This window comes from Dipodomys merriami, unplaced genomic scaffold, assembly GCF_024711535.1.
Source record: "Dipodomys merriami isolate MVZ:Mamm:240054 unplaced genomic scaffold, mDipMer1.0.p SCAF_40, whole genome shotgun sequence".
In the NCBI taxonomy this organism is placed as follows: domain Eukaryota; kingdom Metazoa; phylum Chordata; class Mammalia; order Rodentia; family Heteromyidae; genus Dipodomys; species Dipodomys merriami.
The window spans coordinates 7,033,011-7,051,839 of NW_027205604.1; the positions used below are offsets into that span (position 1 = coordinate 7,033,011).

Genomic DNA, 18,829 nt, shown 5'->3' on the forward strand with positions numbered 1-18,829 from the left:
CTCTACCACTTGAGCCACAGTGCTACTTCCAGCTTTTTCTCAGTAGTTCATTAGAGATAAGTGTCTCACTGACTTTCTTGCCTGGGCTGTCTTCTAACTGTGATCCTCAGATCACTGGTATTATAGACGTGAGCCACCAACACCCAACTTAATTTCTTTCTGGAAGGAAATTTCCTATAGGATGTGTGTGTGTGTGTGTATGTGTGTGTGTGTGTGTGTGTGTGTGTGTGTGAGATTGTTGTTATTGTTGTTGTTGTTGTTTTTAATTTATTTTCATGTACTTTCTTATTTTAAGAAATAGGTCTTACTATGTAGCCCAGGCTGGCCTCAGATTCCTGACCCTCCTTCCTTAGCCTCTTGAGGGCTGGGATTACAGACTTGCACCACCATACCTGTCTTTCCTTTAAGATTTCTTATTGATGATAGTCAACCTAATGGTTGTTCAAAGTCACTTCCTGACAGTAAATTCCTACATTTTCTCTTCTAATATACATATTTGTACTTGCATTGGAACTAACAGTTTCAACAAGAGGTTCAGAATTGTTACCTGAATTCCTCTGGCGTTTGTGCTAGGTTTGTGTCTGATGGGATGATTCTATCAGTTAGAAGGATTGTTGTGTCCAACATTGTGTAATGGGGAAAAAGGAGATTTTCTTACTTAATGCACAGAGATACCTAAATGCTGGGCAAGTTGTTGGGCTCCTTTAATCCCAGCCACCCTGGAGACAGAGTTAGAAAGATTTTCAGGAAAATCCCGTGAGTCAAGAAATAACCTTAAGTTCTATCCTCACACAAAACCTGGCAGCTGCAGGGTGGACCCCTGAGAGGTGTGTCCCCTCTGGAACCCAGGACATCTCGCGAGACTGGTTGGTGTCTCTGTGCCCTGCAGCTGTCCCAGTTACTTGGGTCAGTATTAAAACCAGCTCTGCGGGGCCATTACTAATGCTAATGATGGGCAATACCAGGTGAGCTACACCAAATGCAAAGATTATGGAAATGTCAAGAACCATGACAGCATCTTGCTTTATGGCACAGTAGATTTGTGTTTGCTTTAACTAAGGAAAAAGAGAAGAAGGCCTTTGACCCTCACATCTGCAGGCAAGAGGAGTCTACATTCCACAGCTTTGTTGTGTCCAGTCTGGACCTTTCTGGGAGAAAAGCCAGATGGAAGGTCTGATATGAAGCAGAGAGAGGAGACAAAACTGGAAGATCCAGGGCCTTGAGCTCCTGAGATCAGGCTGAGCTCTGGTCCAGCAGTGTCTGGAGTCTTAACTTCATCTCTTAAAACCACAGATGGAAGAGCAGGTACTGGGCACAAGAGGGGTGGGGAAGCAGGGAACTCTGCTTCAGAGCATCTTCTTGGTTGAGGTACAATGGAAAGACAGAGGCAGAACTGGCTAAGTGAGAGTCGGCCCCCTGACTCCCTGGGTTCATTCTCTATGGGGTGCAATGTCTGGATGATTTAGAATTAATCCTAAGAGGCCCTAGGCAAAAGCAGGCATACTGGCCTTCCATGGAAGTTCACTGCTGTGGTTGCAGTTGCTTTGTGATCCACAGCCTATCTATTTCATTTACTTGATGGTCCTTCCTCTCCATTTCTACCAACCCAAAGGTGTCTGCATCTGAGCATCTGCAGTCCAGGCTGAAACACACCTCTCAGCTGCATCTGCCAGGTTTCTCTGTGGACAGCTGCAGTCACTTCAGAACAAACATTTGGCAGGCAGCTGCCAATGGGGTGTCTGGGTGAATGGCCCTGGCAGTAACCTTTTCTTCCCAGGAGCATCCTGTCTCTCATAGGAACAGGTGTATCAGTAGCTCCATGTACAACATCCATGGGTCTATAAAATGCATACAAAATGCTATGCATGCACATTCCCTCCCCCGCCTTCTTGGTATTTCAGGTTTGATCAAAGTTGCAAAGGTTACTGGACTCTGTAGGGAGTAGGTGCTACTGTGAGGAAAACATGTAGGTATACAGGTGGGATGAATGGCATCACCATCAGAGAGAGCTGGGGTGAAGTCAGGGAGACCCCAGGGAGAAGGAAGGGTGACTGAATCTGACTATCTGTCTCCAACTGGATTTGCAAAGGGAGGGCTGACTGCTTTCTCCACCAATACTGTGGTATGATCCAGAAAATGCTGGACTAGCTGAACCAGAGAGCCTGGTTCTTAGAGATAACCAGTTCGAAAAACAGCTGATGGATGCTAAGTGTGGGATGGGAAGTGGAGATGGAAGGCTGACTGCCTACCATGTCAGATCCAAAGAATACAGAAATGAAAGAATCTCATCTAGGATCTTGTGTTTTGGGGGGAAGCGGAGGGGGGGTTCTCTCTTTCACTCTCCCTTTCCTTCTTTTTCCTCCCTCTATCCCTTTCTGTCTCTGTCTCTGTCTGCCTGTCTGTCTGTCCATTTGTCTGTCTGTCTCTTAATGTATGCCTAACCTGAGGCTTGAACTCAGGGCCTGGGCACTGTCCTTGAGCTTTTGTGCTGAAGGCTAGCACTCTACCACTTGAGCCACAGTTCCACTTCTGGCTTTCTTTGATAGTTAATTGGAGATAAGAGTCTCATGGGCCTTCCTGCGTGGGCTGGCTTTGTGATTCTGAGATCTCAGCCTCCTGAGTAGCTAAGGTTACAGGTGTGAGCTGCTGGTATGTGGCTCACATTTATGATTTTTGTACTTCAGAGAACATTAAGTCTGCATCAGGTAGTGATTTCTGTATAATGTATTTGAGAGAACCTATAGTCTGGTTTCAATAGGAAAACAAAATTCTCATGAATCAGTTTAGTTTAAAATGATAAAATTATAATTCATTGTATATATATTTTGATTTTTGGGGCTTAGAAATCCACTGTACTTTTTTTTTTTTTTGCTAAGTACAAATAATGTGAGAAAACTCTGCATACTACTTAAAAAGGAAGACAAAGTCATGACTGTCTTCACAAAATAAACACAAGGTTGTTCTTTTTGTGGTGATGGCTCATTTTTGCATGACCCTTTGAAAAAGAGGCTGGACACTGGTGGCTCATCCCTGTAATCATAGCTACTCAGACAGCTGAAATCTGAGAATCAAAGTTCAAAGCCAGCCCTGGGAGGAAAGTCTGTGAATTGCTTATCTCCAATTAATTGGCAAAAAGAAGCTGGAATTGATGGTGTAGTTCAAGTGGTAGAACACCAGATTTGAGTGAAAAAGCCAAGCAAGAGAGTAAAGTCCTGAGTTCACTCCTTATTACTGGCAATCATGCACGCACACACACACACACACACAATATGGAAAATAAGAGTCTCCATTGACTGTCTCCCACCTCCACTCCCAGTGTCACCACTGGCTTGATAATCAGCTGGACTTTGGAGTCAGATGGCCAAAGGTCACATCCAGCTCTCACATTTCCCAGCTGTGGGACCCTGGGCATGTTTCCTATCTTCTCAAACCTTCTCTTGTAAATATGGCTAACAATAATTCATACTTAGCACGTCAGGCTGTTGTAAGCACCCAATGTGATCACAAAATCAACTCCTTTGTACAGTATCTGGACTGCAGCTAAACACTAGCTAATGGTAACATTTGCTTTAATATCAATAATTATAGTTAATTGTTAATAATATTATCACAATTGTTTGGGCTCAAGGAAGGGTCATGGGTTTATTATTATCTGTGAAGGAAAATATCTAAACCCCTTTTCTACCAATCTTGTTGAAAATTGACAGTCCAAGAAAATGCTTATTTCTCTGATCTCATCCCTGAATAATTGGAAAGCATTAGATGTTCCTTGCAAAGATTTTTAACTTTAGCACAGGAAACCCGAATAATAACATGATTCAGTTTTATTTCCCTGTTCTCTATGCAAACAGAAATAAAACACAACTACTTTGATCTCTCCCTGGCCACGGTCTCTTCTTGGTACCGAGAGAGATAAAGATCTGGCAGTATGGTTTTATAAGGAGGTAATGAAGCAAATTACATGATCAAAAGTATAAACCCTGAAAGCCTTAACACTACTGGTTAACCCTGCACTGCCCTTTTGGCAGCTGCTGGACTCACTCCACCCCTACCCCCCAGGAGAGATTATTTGAGATGAAACATTACATTGACTTATAAGTAAAGATTTGACAACTGAGGAGTCCACATGGTCTTCTAGCTTGATATTTAAGAGTGGTATCAGCAAAAGAATTGTTGGGTAAAAATTCAGAGGAGACAGGGAAAGTAGAGATGGAGAAATCATTTGGTCCATTTTTTGTGGTTCGGTGGGTAAGTCTTCACAATCCCACAAATCAACCTGCTGATCTTCTGGGTCTCCTGAAGTTCCACATGACCTCCCGTGATGAATCATATGAACACTGAGGAAGCTGTTGGGCGGTGGTATTTCCATCATTGTAATGAGTATGGGATTGTAATGAGAAGGGACTGGATGTTGAGTTTTGCTGCAGAGTATCAGCATATATAAAAGATTATCTTCAGTTTATATACTCAAGACCATAAAACATAATCAGTACTTGTGAACCCCTATAACAAAGTTTGTAAGATTTTAGAGCTAGTCAACTGCACACACAGTGAATGTCATTGAACACGTTACTGAACTAAATCGGTAAGCATTACCTCTGAGGTAAGCATTGTTCTTTCTCTGTGAGAGTATTAAATGAGCCAGGCCTGTAATTGCAACTAAACAAGAGGTAAGGAGGAAAATTTCAAGTCTGAGGCCAACTGAGGAAAAGATTGTCGATCAGATACTTTCTCTAAAAGAGGTCTGTGTAACCAGTGGGGTGGCTCACACTGGTAATCCTAGCTACTCAGGAGGCTGAGATCTGAGGATGATGGTTCAAAGCCAGCCTGGGCAGGAAGGTCTGTGAGACTCTTATCTCCAATAAACCCCCAAACAAAACAACAAGAACAAAAGAGTTGGAAATGGACTTGTGGCTCAAAGTGGTAGAATACCATTCTTGAGCACAAAAGCACAAAAGGATAGTGCTCAGGCCCTAAGTTCAAGTACCAGGACAAGCACCCAGATAAAAACAAAACAAAACAAAACCCAAAACAAACAAGCAAACAAAAAATAGCTCTATGTGGTATGTGTGTGTGCATACGTAAAGTGGTAGAACACTTGCATTCATGAGTCCCTGCGTTCAATCACCAGTAACACACACACACACACACACACACACACACACACACACACACACACACACACACACACACACACTACTAGAAGGATAAGGCTTAGTGCCTGTGGCTCATATCTGTAGTCCTAGTCACTCAAAAGGCTGAGATCTGAAGATCTAGGTTCAAAGCCAGCCCAAGCAGACAAATGCATGAGAGTCTTATCTCCAGTTAACCAGCAAAAAGCCAGAAGAGGAGATGTGGCTTAAATGGTAGAAAACCAGCCTTAGGCAAAGTAATTGAGAATGTGAGGCCCTGAGTTCAAGCCCCCCATACTGATACCCAAATAAAGACAATTCATTAACATAATTCATAATATAAAAAGTGCTTGATGATGAATAAGAAACTGTTATTATGGAAGTTCTTTTCCTTTCTCTTTTCTTGGCTCACTGTTCTTTACATTCTCAACATGTTATTATGCCTTTCTACTTAAAACAAGATATTTGTTTTAGCTTGATTCAGTAGCTCTATAGTATTTATCCCAAGTTCACATTAATCTTTATATACCTCAAAACTAACATGTGTTTTTAACATGCCGCTTTGTATAAGAGGAAGGCCATTTGGAATAACCTTTGTTTCTCCTCCTTGGGTTGAGAAAGATGGCTAGGTTAATTATTACATGTATTTAATCAATTTAAAATACTTAAAATCTTAAAAATTAGCTATCAACCATGATATGTTCCCTTTTTGCTTTTCCTTATCTCATTTCCTCTAAACTTTTCATTACCTTGAATTTTAAATAAAGCGAACCTTTGGCTCTTGGTTGTCATCTGACAAATGTCTCTTTGTGAGTGAAGATAAAAGGAAACGCAGAAATATTTTAATGGTCAAATAATGGCTTGTTCAGAAGAAACTAACCAGAGCCTAATTAAACGATCAGTTTAGAAAACATTCTACTACCCACGCCTTATTTAATTGCAAAACTACTGAGATTAATTTGCTGAGATAGAAGAAGGTTAAATGAAGATAAATGAAGCTAGACAAAAAGCTGAACAGGTGTCTGGAATCTTTTAACTATGGTCAGGATTTTGTCACTAAAGGGAACCTAGAAATGAAATGACTCTATTTTCTTAATTTATCAACAGGGAACAAAGACCTTGAGCTTTTTTTTCTTTTTTAATTATATATATATTTATTGTAAAGGTACTGTACAGAGGGGTTACTGTTACACGTTTAAAGTAATGAGTACATTTCCTATCAAGCATTGTTACTTCCTCCTTTGTTTTTCCCCTACCATCCCTTCCCTCCCCACCTCCCCATCTCCTCCTTCCCCACCCCAAAGTTGTAAAGTTCATTTTCAACATAGTGTCTTGTACATCTCATTGTTACAATGGGCCATCCTGTATCCTTGTTTCAGCATTTTGTTATTTCTCTTCCCCTCCCCAAATTAGAAAAATGTATATACAAGATGCAAGGCACCAGAATCAACCCTGAAAACAGGGGTTATACCATGGGGGAAGAACATACAAAAGAAACCAAAAAATCACATAATACATTGAAAACAACAGCAACAAAGATAAAACCTCTTATGTCCTTACTTTGGGGTTCATTTCCCTTAGCATCATCTTATATAGACCCTGAGCTTTGAAGTGGCTTTGCTCAATGCTGACTGAGCTACAGGAGAATTCATTTCTAGATCTCTCCATTGCACTTTCTTCTATTTCACAGCAATTCAGAACTCAGAACCAAACAAAATAATAGCAACAACAAAAATCAGATAGCAAAATAAAGACTGTGCTTGAGAGAATTTCCTTTGGAATCAGTAAAACATGGGTTCAAATCCCTGTTCTATCATTTACCAGTTGTGTGGCCTTGGATAGATTGTCCAAAGCATTGATCAAGTTACTAGTGTCTTTGTGCCTCAGTTTCCTTACCTACAAAAAGGGAATAATCATCTCTTGCTAGCTTCAGAAGAGAAATAGTAAACTTGATAGATTTATTACTGAAGATCAATGTAATGATGTATATAAAGGATTTTCACTAGCCTGGTACAAACTAAGCAATGTACTCCCATTTATTATTATAACATAAATTAGAAGTGAGGTAGTTGGGGGGAAGATTTAGATAAAGTTAGCCCTATGTTTTGCTAATATAGTCTACAATTATTATTATTTTTTGTCGGTCATGGGGCTTGAACTCTGGGCTTGGGCACTATCCCTGCACTCTTCAGCTCAAGGCGAGTGCTCTACCGCTTGAGCCACAGCACCACTTCTGATTTTCTAGTGGTTTATTGGAGGTAAGAGTCTCACGGACTTTTCTGCCCAGGCTGGCTTTGAACCGTGATCCTCAGATTTCAGCCTCTTCAGTAGCTAGGATTACAGGAATGAGCCACCAGTGCCCAGCTAGTCTATAATTTTATGTTTTATATTTTAGGTTTCTTTATAGACAACAAGGAAAAAGAAATATAAGTGCTTATACATTTTACAGGAAACAGATTTATTAAGTCCAGTTATCTTGCTAAACCAGATGAAATATGGCTAAACCACACTTCATCTGTGTGTGTGTGTGTGTGTGTGTGTGTGTGTGTGTGTGTGTGTGTGTGTGTGTGTGTGTGTGTGAGTGTGTATGCATGTGTATGCATGCCAGTACTGGGGTTTGAATTCAGGACCTCTCTTGTTTAGCTCTTTTGGTGCTCTACCACTTGAGCCACACCTCCACATCGAGCTTTTTGCTGGTTAACTGGTGATAAGTAGTCTTATGAACTTTTCTGCCTGGCCTGGGATTAGAACTGAGATCCTCAGATCTCCCTCCTGAGTAGCTAGAATTATAGGTATGAGACATTTCATTTACCCTTGAACTTCCAGACAAGGTCTCTTTTCTTCAGACGCAATGGTATGTTGTTGAATTATAATGTGGGCTGCTCAGTTTTGCCTGAGTCTCTTGGTAGCATGTTTACAAGGGTACCACATTTTTTGGTACTGCTACCAAAAGCTCCATTAATCATCTGTCCCTGAATATATACATTCCATTCCCAGGATGCCCATGACATTGGGTGAGGCCAGGCATGAACTTGGGGTACTGTCTCTGGCCCCTCGCTCCCAGCAGGCCTCATTCATCTTTACATTTCCATTTTATGCACCTTCTAATCATTCAAGCAGAGCTGATGCTCGCTGTGTGTTCATCATTGGCGGTAACAAGTGACCTAGGGCAGAGCAATGACTGAGTGAGAGCCTTTCCAACTTCTGGCCTGACTGTAACAGAGAAATGATTTCTACATCACTCCATAGACACTTCATCCAACTTCGATGACAGGGCTCAAAGTTGAAATCTCAGTATTTTAAGTGAAAAATAAAATCTATAGGAACTCCCCTTCCCTAGGTATTGGTGTGCAACAACTCGTGTTATTAAATGTCAGAATGAAGTAGAACTAGTTCCCTTGAAAAAGGGAAGGGTATGGATGGGAATAGGTATATTATTCATTCTCCTTTCAAGACACAGAATTGCATACTAGGCTAAGTCATGGCCCAGATCTTATATCTCAAAGGGGTGATGTTCTCTGCTTGAGATATCACCTACAGAGAAAAATGTAGAGAGATGATGCTATCATAAAAATATTTCCAAATCTGTATATTTAAATATGGGGAACACACTGAAGTTTCTTTAGGAAGTACCACAAATTACTTATTTCCATGTATAATACATTTACATGTATCTTTAATGTACTTATTACAGTGGAAGAAAAAGGATTTTCTTTTCTTTGTCAACATCTCCAAATCAATGTACCTTGTCTTTTATTTATTCAAGTTCATAAAATTGGATTAGAGAAATGCTGGCATTTATTCAATATTGCTGCTGCTTTTTCTTTCCCTTTTTTGCTTACGATGAAGTGTTCTGTTCCATTTTAATTCACTGACTAGGAGTCCTTTCAATGAAAAGCAGGAAAATCAATGGATAGGTTGTTTGGGGCTAACTGGAGATGACTGGCTTCTACATGCTTTCGTTCAGCCTGGATTGAATGGTGTGAAAGGTTTTATGTGATCAGAATCTAAGTCTGTGTGACTGTATTCTTTTCTTCCAGCCCGGCCTCACGTTAAAATGTCGCTGAAAAACGAGTCCAGAGTAAATACCTCTGCTCTGCAGAAAATCGCAGCAGACATGAGCAACCTGATAGAGAATCTGGACACTCGGGAGCTCCATTTTGAAGGGGAGGAGGTGGAATATGATGTGTCTCCTAGTGACCCCAAAACTCAGGAAGGTAAAGGTGATCGTATGGAAAGCTGGGAGAAAGTTTTCACAATTTGAAATTCCCAGCAATCCTGTCTTTCTTGGGCTGACAGCATCTCCTAAGAGGCTTGCTGATTTCAGCAATTATGATTCTTAAAAGGGTGATCATATGGATTCATTCAATGATCGTACGTTGGAATAACTTACTCATTTTTTTTTAGAATGCATCCCTTTCTCTGCTGTTTATAATACTCAAGGATTTAAGGAGCCGAATATACAGACATATCTCACCGGCTGTCCAATCAAAGCCCAAGTCTTAGAAGTAGAGAGATTCACATCTACTACTAAGGTCAGAGCGCCAACAGCTTGCACTTATTTTGTATCCAAATATCTAAATTAATATATTTACTGCATTACTACTACATTAATATATTTTCTGCCTTTGGTTTTCTTTTAAATTTGACATTTCCAAGTCCTCCTCATCTCTCAAGATTTTGCTTTCTTCTCATTTAATTTTCATTTTTATGTTCCCCTCCACCTGTTTCCCCTGTCCCTTCCCCGCTTCTGGTTTTTGGTTTTTTGTTGCCAACACTAAGAACTCATACTTTCTCAGCTTTCTTACTTGGCTGGTACTCTATCACTAGAGTCAAACTTCCAGCCCAGCTTTTTGCTGGATATTTGGGAGCTAGAGTCTTGTGGACTTTACTGCCTGGATTGGTTTCAAATTGTGATCCTCCTGATCTCAGCCTCCTCAGTGGCTAGAGTTCTGAATGTCAGTCATGGCTTCTAACTCTTCCCACTTTTTGAATATTGCACCTTTTCCCACCATCTTTTGTGCCAGTCCTGGGGCTTGAACTCAGGGCCTGGATACTATACTTTTAGCTTTTTTGATGAAGTTTGGTGCTCTTGCTCTTGAGCCACAGCTCCATTTCTGGCTTTTTTAGTAAGAGATGAGAGTCTCATAGGCTTTCCTGCCTGACTAGTTTCAAACTTGTGATCCTCAGATCTCAGCCTCATGAATAGCTAGGATTACAAGTGTAGACACCAGTGCCAGATTTGGGAACTACTTCTTCCTCCTTCTCCTCCCCCCTCCTCTTCCCCCCTCCCCCTTCCTCTTCCTCCTCCTCCTCTTCCTTATTCTCCTCCTCCACCTCCTTTCCCCCCCTCTCCTCCTCCTTCTCCCCCCCTCTCCTCCTCCTTCTCCTTCTCCTTCTCCTTCTCCTTCTCCTTCTCCTTCTCCTTCTCCTTCTCCTTCTCCTTCTCCTTCTCCTTCTCCTTCTTCTTTTGCCAGTCCTGGAACTTGAACTTAGGGCCTGAGCACTGTCCCTGAGCTTCTTTTGCTTAAGGATAGCACTCTACCACTTGAGTCACAACACCATTTCTGCCCTTTTCTGTTCATGTGGTACTAAGGAATCAAACCCAGGACTTCATGCATGCTAGGCAAGCACTCTACCACTAAACTACATTCCCAGCCCTGGGATTTGTTGTTATTATTTTAAATCTAGTATGCCAACCATTCTTAATCTATTACTGTAGGTACCTAGTATCAATCTGTACACTATTGAATTAACACATGGGGAATTTAAATGGCAAGTGAAGAGGAAATTCAAACACTTTCAAGAATTTCATCGGGAGCTGCTCAAGTACAAAGCCTTTATTCGAATCCCTATTCCCACCAGAAGGTAAGGACTTCCGGATTAATATAAAGTTATCGGAGAATTGGATGAATAGTGTTTTTCATATGTTTGACATATAATGAATGCATGGTTACGAGTATTTTTGATTAAATAGCTCTTTTCAGAATGATGCCATGAACATGTTTATTACATTGTGTGTGTGTCTGTCTGTCTGTGTGTCTGTGTGTCAGGCACACTTTTAGAAGACAGAATGTCAAAGGGGAGTGCCCTCGAGAGATGCCCAGTCTGCCTCGTTCATCAGAAAATGGAATCCGGGAAGAGCATTTCTTTAGCAGAAGGGTAAGTCCTTTCCTTTTCCCCACCCCCAGCCCCAATGCTGGAGTTTGAAATCAGAGCCTCCTGCTTGTTAAGCTGCAATTCTTCCACTTGTGTCAAATCTCCAGCCCAGATTTTTGCTAGTGATGGAGTCTAATGAACTGTTCTGCCTAGGATGGCCTCAAGCTGCAGTCCTCCAGATCTCAGCCTCTTGGTTAGTGAGGATTACGAGAATGAGCTACTTGTGCCAGGCATTTTTCTTAATATATAACTCTTTGTTCATTTTTATCAGTTCTGTTTTGTTCTCTGAATATTTTACATTCTAGAGGGAATATTTTATTTCATCTTTGTGGTTGTCATCTTATTTAAAATGTGGACTAAATATTTCCCAAGGTATCTAGACATATAAAATTATAAACTGAGAAGAGGCCATGGTGGGCATAGGAGAAAGATCTATTATGTTATTTGTGCAGCAGGATTTGCCCATATAAGATTAGTTTGGGCTTTCTATGTGTACATGTGTGAATATACATATATGAGTCTAACTAAAGATGGCTGTGGTAGTTAACCCTTTGAGACTGATGGAAAAGGTCCAGGATTTGGTTTCACTGTTAATTCCCACTACACACACACACACACACACACACACACACACACACACACACACACACACACACACACACACACATCTCTACCTTAATATTTGATATCAGAGTACAATTCACTAGAAAGTCTTCTTTTTCTTTGAATATCTTCCCTTTCTCCCCCGTGTGTGTGTGTGTGTGTGTGTGTGGTGTGTGTGTGTGTGTGTGTGTGTGTGTGTGTGTGTGTGTGTGTGTGTGTGTGTGTGTGTGTTCCACACTGGTACTTGAACTCAGGGCCTTGAACTCTTAATTTCCTTTGGTTCAAGGCTGGTGTTCTACCACTTGAGCCATACTTCCTTTTCTGACTTTTTACTGGTTAATTGGAAATAAGAGCCTTTCAAATTTGTTTACTTGAGCTGACTCTGATCCTTGATTCTCAGATCTCAGCCTCCTGAGAACTAGGATTACAGGTATGAGCCACTGGCACCTGACTCCGTTTTTTGTGTTTTGTTTTTCCTTAGATAGTGTTTAGAAATTATAATGTATCCTCCAATAAATTGAATGTTAGGATTGTAAATGTATGAGTTTGGAGTAAAATGCCTTAAAACTCCTTGTTGTTGGGAAAGTCTCATTTTAATGGTCTCAAAGGATTAAAGGCAAGTAGTTCAAGTCTTGTCAACAAGGTGTAGAAAACTCAGTGTGTTGAGAGTTAAGCATCAGGAAGAGATTTCTGTGATCATGCCAGGTTCCTTAGAAATATTTCAGGATGCCCTGCCCAAGGCAATATTAATAATAAGTGGATAACTTAGGAAGGTAAGGTGAGTAATATTCTCCTTATTGTTACTGTTTACATTTCTCTCCATCCATGACCATATTTACTCTATTTCCATTGCAGAAACAACTGGAAGATTATTTGACAAAAATACTGAAAATGCCCATGTATAGAAACTACCATGCAACAGTAAGTACTGTTCAGTGACTTGAAGGGCACTGACAAAATAGTCAAATGAGAGCCAGAGTTTATTACCAGAAGTATTTTTTCTTTTCTGCCTGGGCTGGTTTTGAACTGCGATACTCAAATCTCAGCCTCCCAGATGGCTAGGATTACAGGTTTGAGCCACCAGCACCCAACCAGAGATACTTTTATACATGTCTATGTTGGTCTTTGAATTAAAATAAATTAATTGATTGGATAGTAATGGTACAGTTTATGGGGATAGTCTGTTTTTAAAATATTGACTAGAATGTAGACTTTGTAATGACCATCGATTGAAATGAATTTGAAATGCTATTAAAGGCTAGATTTTAATTCTAGAAATGAACCCCATTCTCCTCTCAGAATTCTAGAATGATAGCCAATGATTGCTAAGCTGCAAAGGAAAAATGAATAGTAAGTGTTGGAAACCATGAAGCAGAGTTTGAATACTCCAAGATTACAAGAGAAATGTACTTCATCCCTTCAGATTAGCCTGGTTTTTTTTTTTTTATGTGAAATGGAGAAACCTGGGAAAACTAGGGAAAGAAAAACCTCTTAAGAAATCCAAGGCAAAAGAGTAGGGTAGTGGGATTTAGAAACAGCCACTGAGATTAAGCTTGAAGACAGGTGGGAGGAAGTAGGCTTGACAGCATCAGAAACACAGTGCTCCGTCTTTGGAAAGGTCTTTGAAGATGGGTGCTTTTTGTTGTTATTTTTGTGGGGTTTTTTTGTTTGTTTTGGTGCTGACATTGGGGCTTGAACTCAAGACCACACTCTTTCCCTTGGCTTTTTTTGTGCAATGCCAGTGCTCTATCACTTGAACAACACTTCTACTTTCCAGCATGTTGCTGGTTAACAAGAGTTTCTCTGACTTTTCTGCTTGGGCTGGCTTCGAACCATGATCCTCAGATCTCAGCTCCCTGAAGCAGCCAGGTCTGAGCTACCAGTGCCTGGCTGACAATGGGGTATTTTTAAAAGACAACCTTTCAATTATCCAGGGGCTAAGCGCGAATACCCGGGTTATTCTGTTTCTGTGTACATAATGTACAGATGTGTTGCTTGAAGGTGAACGTATGTACAGGATGCAGACAGAATTTAAAAGTAGGTGCAGTTGTAACCTCACCTCTGGGTTAGACAATGGCATCCTATGAATATGGGAGCAGAAGAGGAGGGAGAGGGAGAGTGCCCGGCTTCTCTGAGTCAGTGACAAGAGCTGCCCCCCCCCCCCCCCCGCCTTGCTGTCTGCTGCTGGCTTGCTATTTGGAGGTGGCCATCTCACACTGGGCCACCTTCTTTGGCAGCTTGGTCCAGAGTCTGCTGGATGATCAATATGGCCTCCAGGGCTGTGTGATCTGGGAAGGTTTTCTTTCAACATTTTGTGTTGTACCAAGGATCTCAAGAGATGGGAGGGGTCTGGTCTGGTGGTGGGGAGGACTTGGGAGCAAGTATTGTTGAGATCACTTGATGGCTAAGCACCTTGTTTGTGGATACTGGGAATGCAACCTCCAGTTTTCTTCTCTGAAGTCATGAACCTGCATGACTTTTCTTTAGGGAAAAGTTGTTTGAATTGTACGAATCCCCATACGCAATAACTTTGCATTTCTCTTACTTTTCTGCCTGCCCTGGGAATGTCCTTGTACCATTGCTTTTGGGTTTAGGAAAAACTACTTGGTGAGTTGAGTCTTTTTTTCCTTTGTGCATGATTACAGCTTAGATTATGATGTTGACTAAAGAAATGTTGACATTTCTGAAATGTTCATTTTAATTACTTTTCCAGTCATAAAAACTTCTTCAAAGTTAAGCCCTGTTGTCTTTAGAAATCTCATTTCTGAACATTTCCTTTGGGGGAGAAAAACCTCGCTGGCCACTTACTGAATACATTATTCTCCTTGTTCTGATGGTTACTGAGATATTTTTCTACCAACTGAATTCTCCCAAATGATTCAAATATAGGATACAATCTGATGTACTTTAATTCTCTAACATTATTTTTTTTCTTTTCATGGTAAATTTAATCTTGCCTGAAGGCTAGATTTCCTTCAGTAATTGTGAGAAATATTTAAAATCCCATCTTCCTGAAGCATATAAGGTTATTTTTACACACACACACACACACACACACACACACACACACACAAAGCAGTGGCTGTTTGTATGTGTATATATACACACATATATGTGTGTATATATACACATATATACATATGTAGAAGCACATATGTGTATAAGATATTTGCACTTTTGTTTTATATAGTTAAATTTATATGTACATTTATGTCATAGTATATAACTATATAATACATATTATAGTACATGTGTATGTATACTATAAATTATAATAGTAATTATATAAGTTATAAACCTGAAACTTATATAATTATAATTACATAAGATTATTTTTATATAAAAATTACATGTATATGATACATTTATACTTTGATTATGATCATAGCATTATTTTAGTTATAAACTAGTTTGTATATTATATAATAATTTAATTGTAATTTATACTATAAATTATAACTTTATAAAATATCAACTTGACATGTATATTTGAAGTTAATTTGAGTCTTCAAACAGATTGACTCATAGCTCACTGGTCAAGGGAATGGATAGGCTATGTCCTCAGCTCCTGGATTCTAGTTCTGCATTTATTTGGAGTTTGGGCTTTGCCTTTTCAGTTGGTTCTTCTCATCAGCAGAAAGTGAGAACTAAACTAAGAGGCTTTGGTTAGTTCAGAAAGGTCTTGGCTGTAAACGCTGGGCTGTGTTAAAGACAGGAGAAAGATTTGCTGTGATGGTACTTATACAGTAGGATTTGCCCAGAAGGGGATGAGTTAGGCTTCAAAGTGCTAGCTGTGCGGTTTTCTACATGGGTTTTGAAGTTAGCCAAAGACATTTCTTTCCTCTTACTTATATATGGTGGGTGCTCAGCTCTGCAGTTAGCTAGCTACCTTTTCCTTGAGTATTATAATGCCCTCCTTTGATTTTATTGCCAGTTTTCCTTCTTGTTCTTCTGCCAGACAAAACCCCTAGAAGCAGATGAAAGCAGCTCCCTCAGGTTATTGGGAATGCATTCTATTTTCTTTTCTTTTTTGGGGGGGGGGTCCGGTCGTGGGGCCTGAACTCTGGGCCTGGACGCTGTCACTCAGCTCTTCAGCTCAAGGCTAGCACTGTACCACTTAAGCCACAGCGCCACTTCCAGCTTTTTTCTTTTTGCTTATGTGGTGCTGAGGAATCGAACCTAGGGCCTCGAACATGCAAGGCAAGTGCTCTACCACTGAGCCACCTTCCCAGCCCCGCATTCTATTTTCTTTATTTGTAAACAGGAATGTGTAGCTTTCACCTTTTCTGCAGACATAAGCATGTAATTAACACAGATGCAGCATAGTAATATTTACTGGATTTGTTCAGTAGGTACTGAAAAAGTCAAACAGAAATTCATTTTGTGCTCAAAAATTTTACTGGTGCTACTTGGCTCTAATCTGGAACCTACAAACTGGGCATTCTAATCGCCAATTGGAAAATGCTTATCTTCCAAGCAATGAAAGGAAGAAGAACAAGGAACAGTAAATATCTTCCCCACCCCCATTTTTTTTTCCTTTACTTAAGATTAAAATCTAGATATGGGACAAAATGCACAGCTCCCAAGAAATAAAATTCTAAACTGATCGAATCTTATCTTAACTCTAACTAAAAGTAAATCAGTTAATAGACTGTGAGTCAGGTCCCTTTGTCTTCATACTGGTGGCTAGCTTGCAGTCTGGGACAATGCATCCACAGATGCTGATGTCACCAGCCTTTGTGTTGTGGGATAAATAACTCAGGTACAGGGAAGGGTGTGCTGTCTAGATCTAAGGGTGGGGCTCCTTTTCTTCACCCATTAAAGATTTTAGAAGGTAGGAAGGAAGGTATTTAAAGCAGAAGAACAAGGTTTTGAAAATAGAAGGTGCAGGAGTAGGGAGATTCTCTAAAGAGAAGGTCCCCTGTGTGTGTCCTGGAGGTTGAACTCAGGGCCTGGCCTGGTGATATCCCTGAGCTTTTTTGCTCAAGGCTAGCACTCTACCACTGTAGCCACAGTGCCACGTCTGACTTTGAGTAGTTTATTGGAGATTAGAGTCTCATGGACTTTCCTGCCTGGGCAGGCATCGAACCCCCAGCCCCAGTCTCCAGAGCTGCTTGGATTGCAGGCGTGAGACAGCCAGCGCCTGGCCAGGAGGGCAGATTTTAGCGGGTTCCTCCCACGTCTCCTCCCCGGCTTTGCACTGATTTGCTTGATGGCTTGTGCATGTGCACGCTGGAGCTGTTCATTGGTTGAATGGGAACCCAGGGAACTATGGAAAGAAATGTGTGAGCGGGAATGCAGAGAATTATGGGAAGAAGAAAAAATTGAGCTGTAAAGGAACATTTGAGTGGGAATCCAGAGCATTATGGGAGGAAGACGTGTTTGAGCAGAAACCCAGGGTATGATGGGAATAAGGAGCACCATGGTGAGACACATGCTGTCCCCCCTGGAGATCTGACAGGACCATTTTCTTTCCCTGAAGTGGGTAAAGAATATAAGTCACAGGCATTCCATTCCAGCAGGGAAAAGCTGCACTGAGCTCACAGGCTGTGCTTAATTCAGTGAAGTGTTAGCTTCTTGAGTCAACGAACGGGGGTCCTGAGACCCTAGTTGGGGCTTCAGGCTCCAGTGTTAGCTGCTTTGCCTGGAAGGCAGGCGTTCTTGGAATACCCATTCTACCTCCCACCCCCGACCCCTCGAGAATGCTCCAGCCTAAACCCTTGTCTTCCCTGGCTCTCAAAGTTTCCTACCTGGCCACTCAATTGAATGTTTTGCTACCTAAAAAATGAAATGGGCCATTTCTGAAAACCACAAGATGGTGTAGAAGAACAGGGTACCACCCAGGATTCCTTCTTCCCCTGAGATTTCTTGCTTGGCCTGAGTTTTTTATTTTAGGTCTCCACTTGGCCAACCCACAGTGGTATTTTCTGCCTGAGATTACTTTCCGTGAAGTGGCAAGAATGTTTTTTTTTTAATTGTGTTTTTCCACAACTTCCTTTGCCAAAGAGATATTGATTAGTTCTTGATTCAGCAAACCCTATGGAAAACTGTTGGTTTAAAATGATTTTGAATTATTATTAACAAGTATCATCCATGCAAGTGGAGACAGGGATTCATACTGCTAACAACTCACTGAGGAGTTTGTTAACATAATCATTGTGAAATTTCACCTCTTGATTAGCTTATGTTTGCTACTTAGTTGGCATTTAATTTCAATCTGATAAATTTATCTTTAGAATATTGCCAGAGGGTTTATTCCAGCGTAGTGTAGTTTCTCTTTGAAATCACTATTTTAAAAATTTGATTAATATGGGGGCTGTGGGTTTAGCCCAGCGGAAGGGCGCCCGCCTAGTGTGTGCAAGGCCCTGAGTTCGGTCCTCAGCCCTGGAAAGAAAAAAACAAAAACAAAAACAAAAAACAAAAAATTTGATCAATATGGCAGTAGAGGTATGACTCACGTGGTAGAGCACCAACCTTGAATGAAAAAGCTAAACAAGAGTGCAAGGGTCTGAGTTCAAATCCTAGTACTGACAAAAAAAGATAGATTAAAATTTAAATAACTATGAAACTTACAAGGTTTGCATTATTAATATGATTTTCTTTAATTAGAAAAATTCCTTATGCTTAGCAATACTGCAGAATTAATTCAGAGAATATTTCTGTTATCAATTATTTGCTAGTGCTATGTAAAGAAAGTATCTAAGCATGAGATGAGTGATTTCCCGAAGTAATCAGACCTGAGTAAAAGTTGCTTCGAATGTAAACTGACACTATCTGATGCCTATGGATAAAATTAGGAGTTCTGGAAGAAGTTTTCAAAACATATTTGGATTCTATGGTTGGAAATCTGAATATCATTTCTAATAACTCATGGCTTTCTACATTTTCCAAATAGAAAATATTTTCACATAGTGGTTGGGAACTCTTACAGTCCT

At 40.6% G+C, this 18,829-nt stretch overlaps 1 protein-coding gene across 3 annotated transcripts in view; it reads left to right on the plus strand.

Annotated features, from left to right (window-relative positions):
- Pld1 (phospholipase D1) overlaps positions 1 to 18,829 on the plus strand; it is a 152,365-nt gene that overhangs the window by 38,609 nt on the left and 94,927 nt on the right. For all 3 annotated transcript variants that reach the window (XM_069991897.1, XM_069991896.1, XM_069991898.1), the window contains exons 2-6: positions 9,173 to 9,349; positions 9,540 to 9,667; positions 10,855 to 11,000; positions 11,186 to 11,294; positions 12,750 to 12,815. In XM_069991897.1, the coding sequence (XP_069847998.1) occupies positions 9,190 to 9,349; positions 9,540 to 9,667; positions 10,855 to 11,000; positions 11,186 to 11,294; positions 12,750 to 12,815 (609 nt within the window). In that variant the 5' untranslated portion in view covers positions 9,173 to 9,189. The remainder of the gene's footprint in view (positions 1 to 9,172; positions 9,350 to 9,539; positions 9,668 to 10,854; positions 11,001 to 11,185; positions 11,295 to 12,749; positions 12,816 to 18,829) is intronic.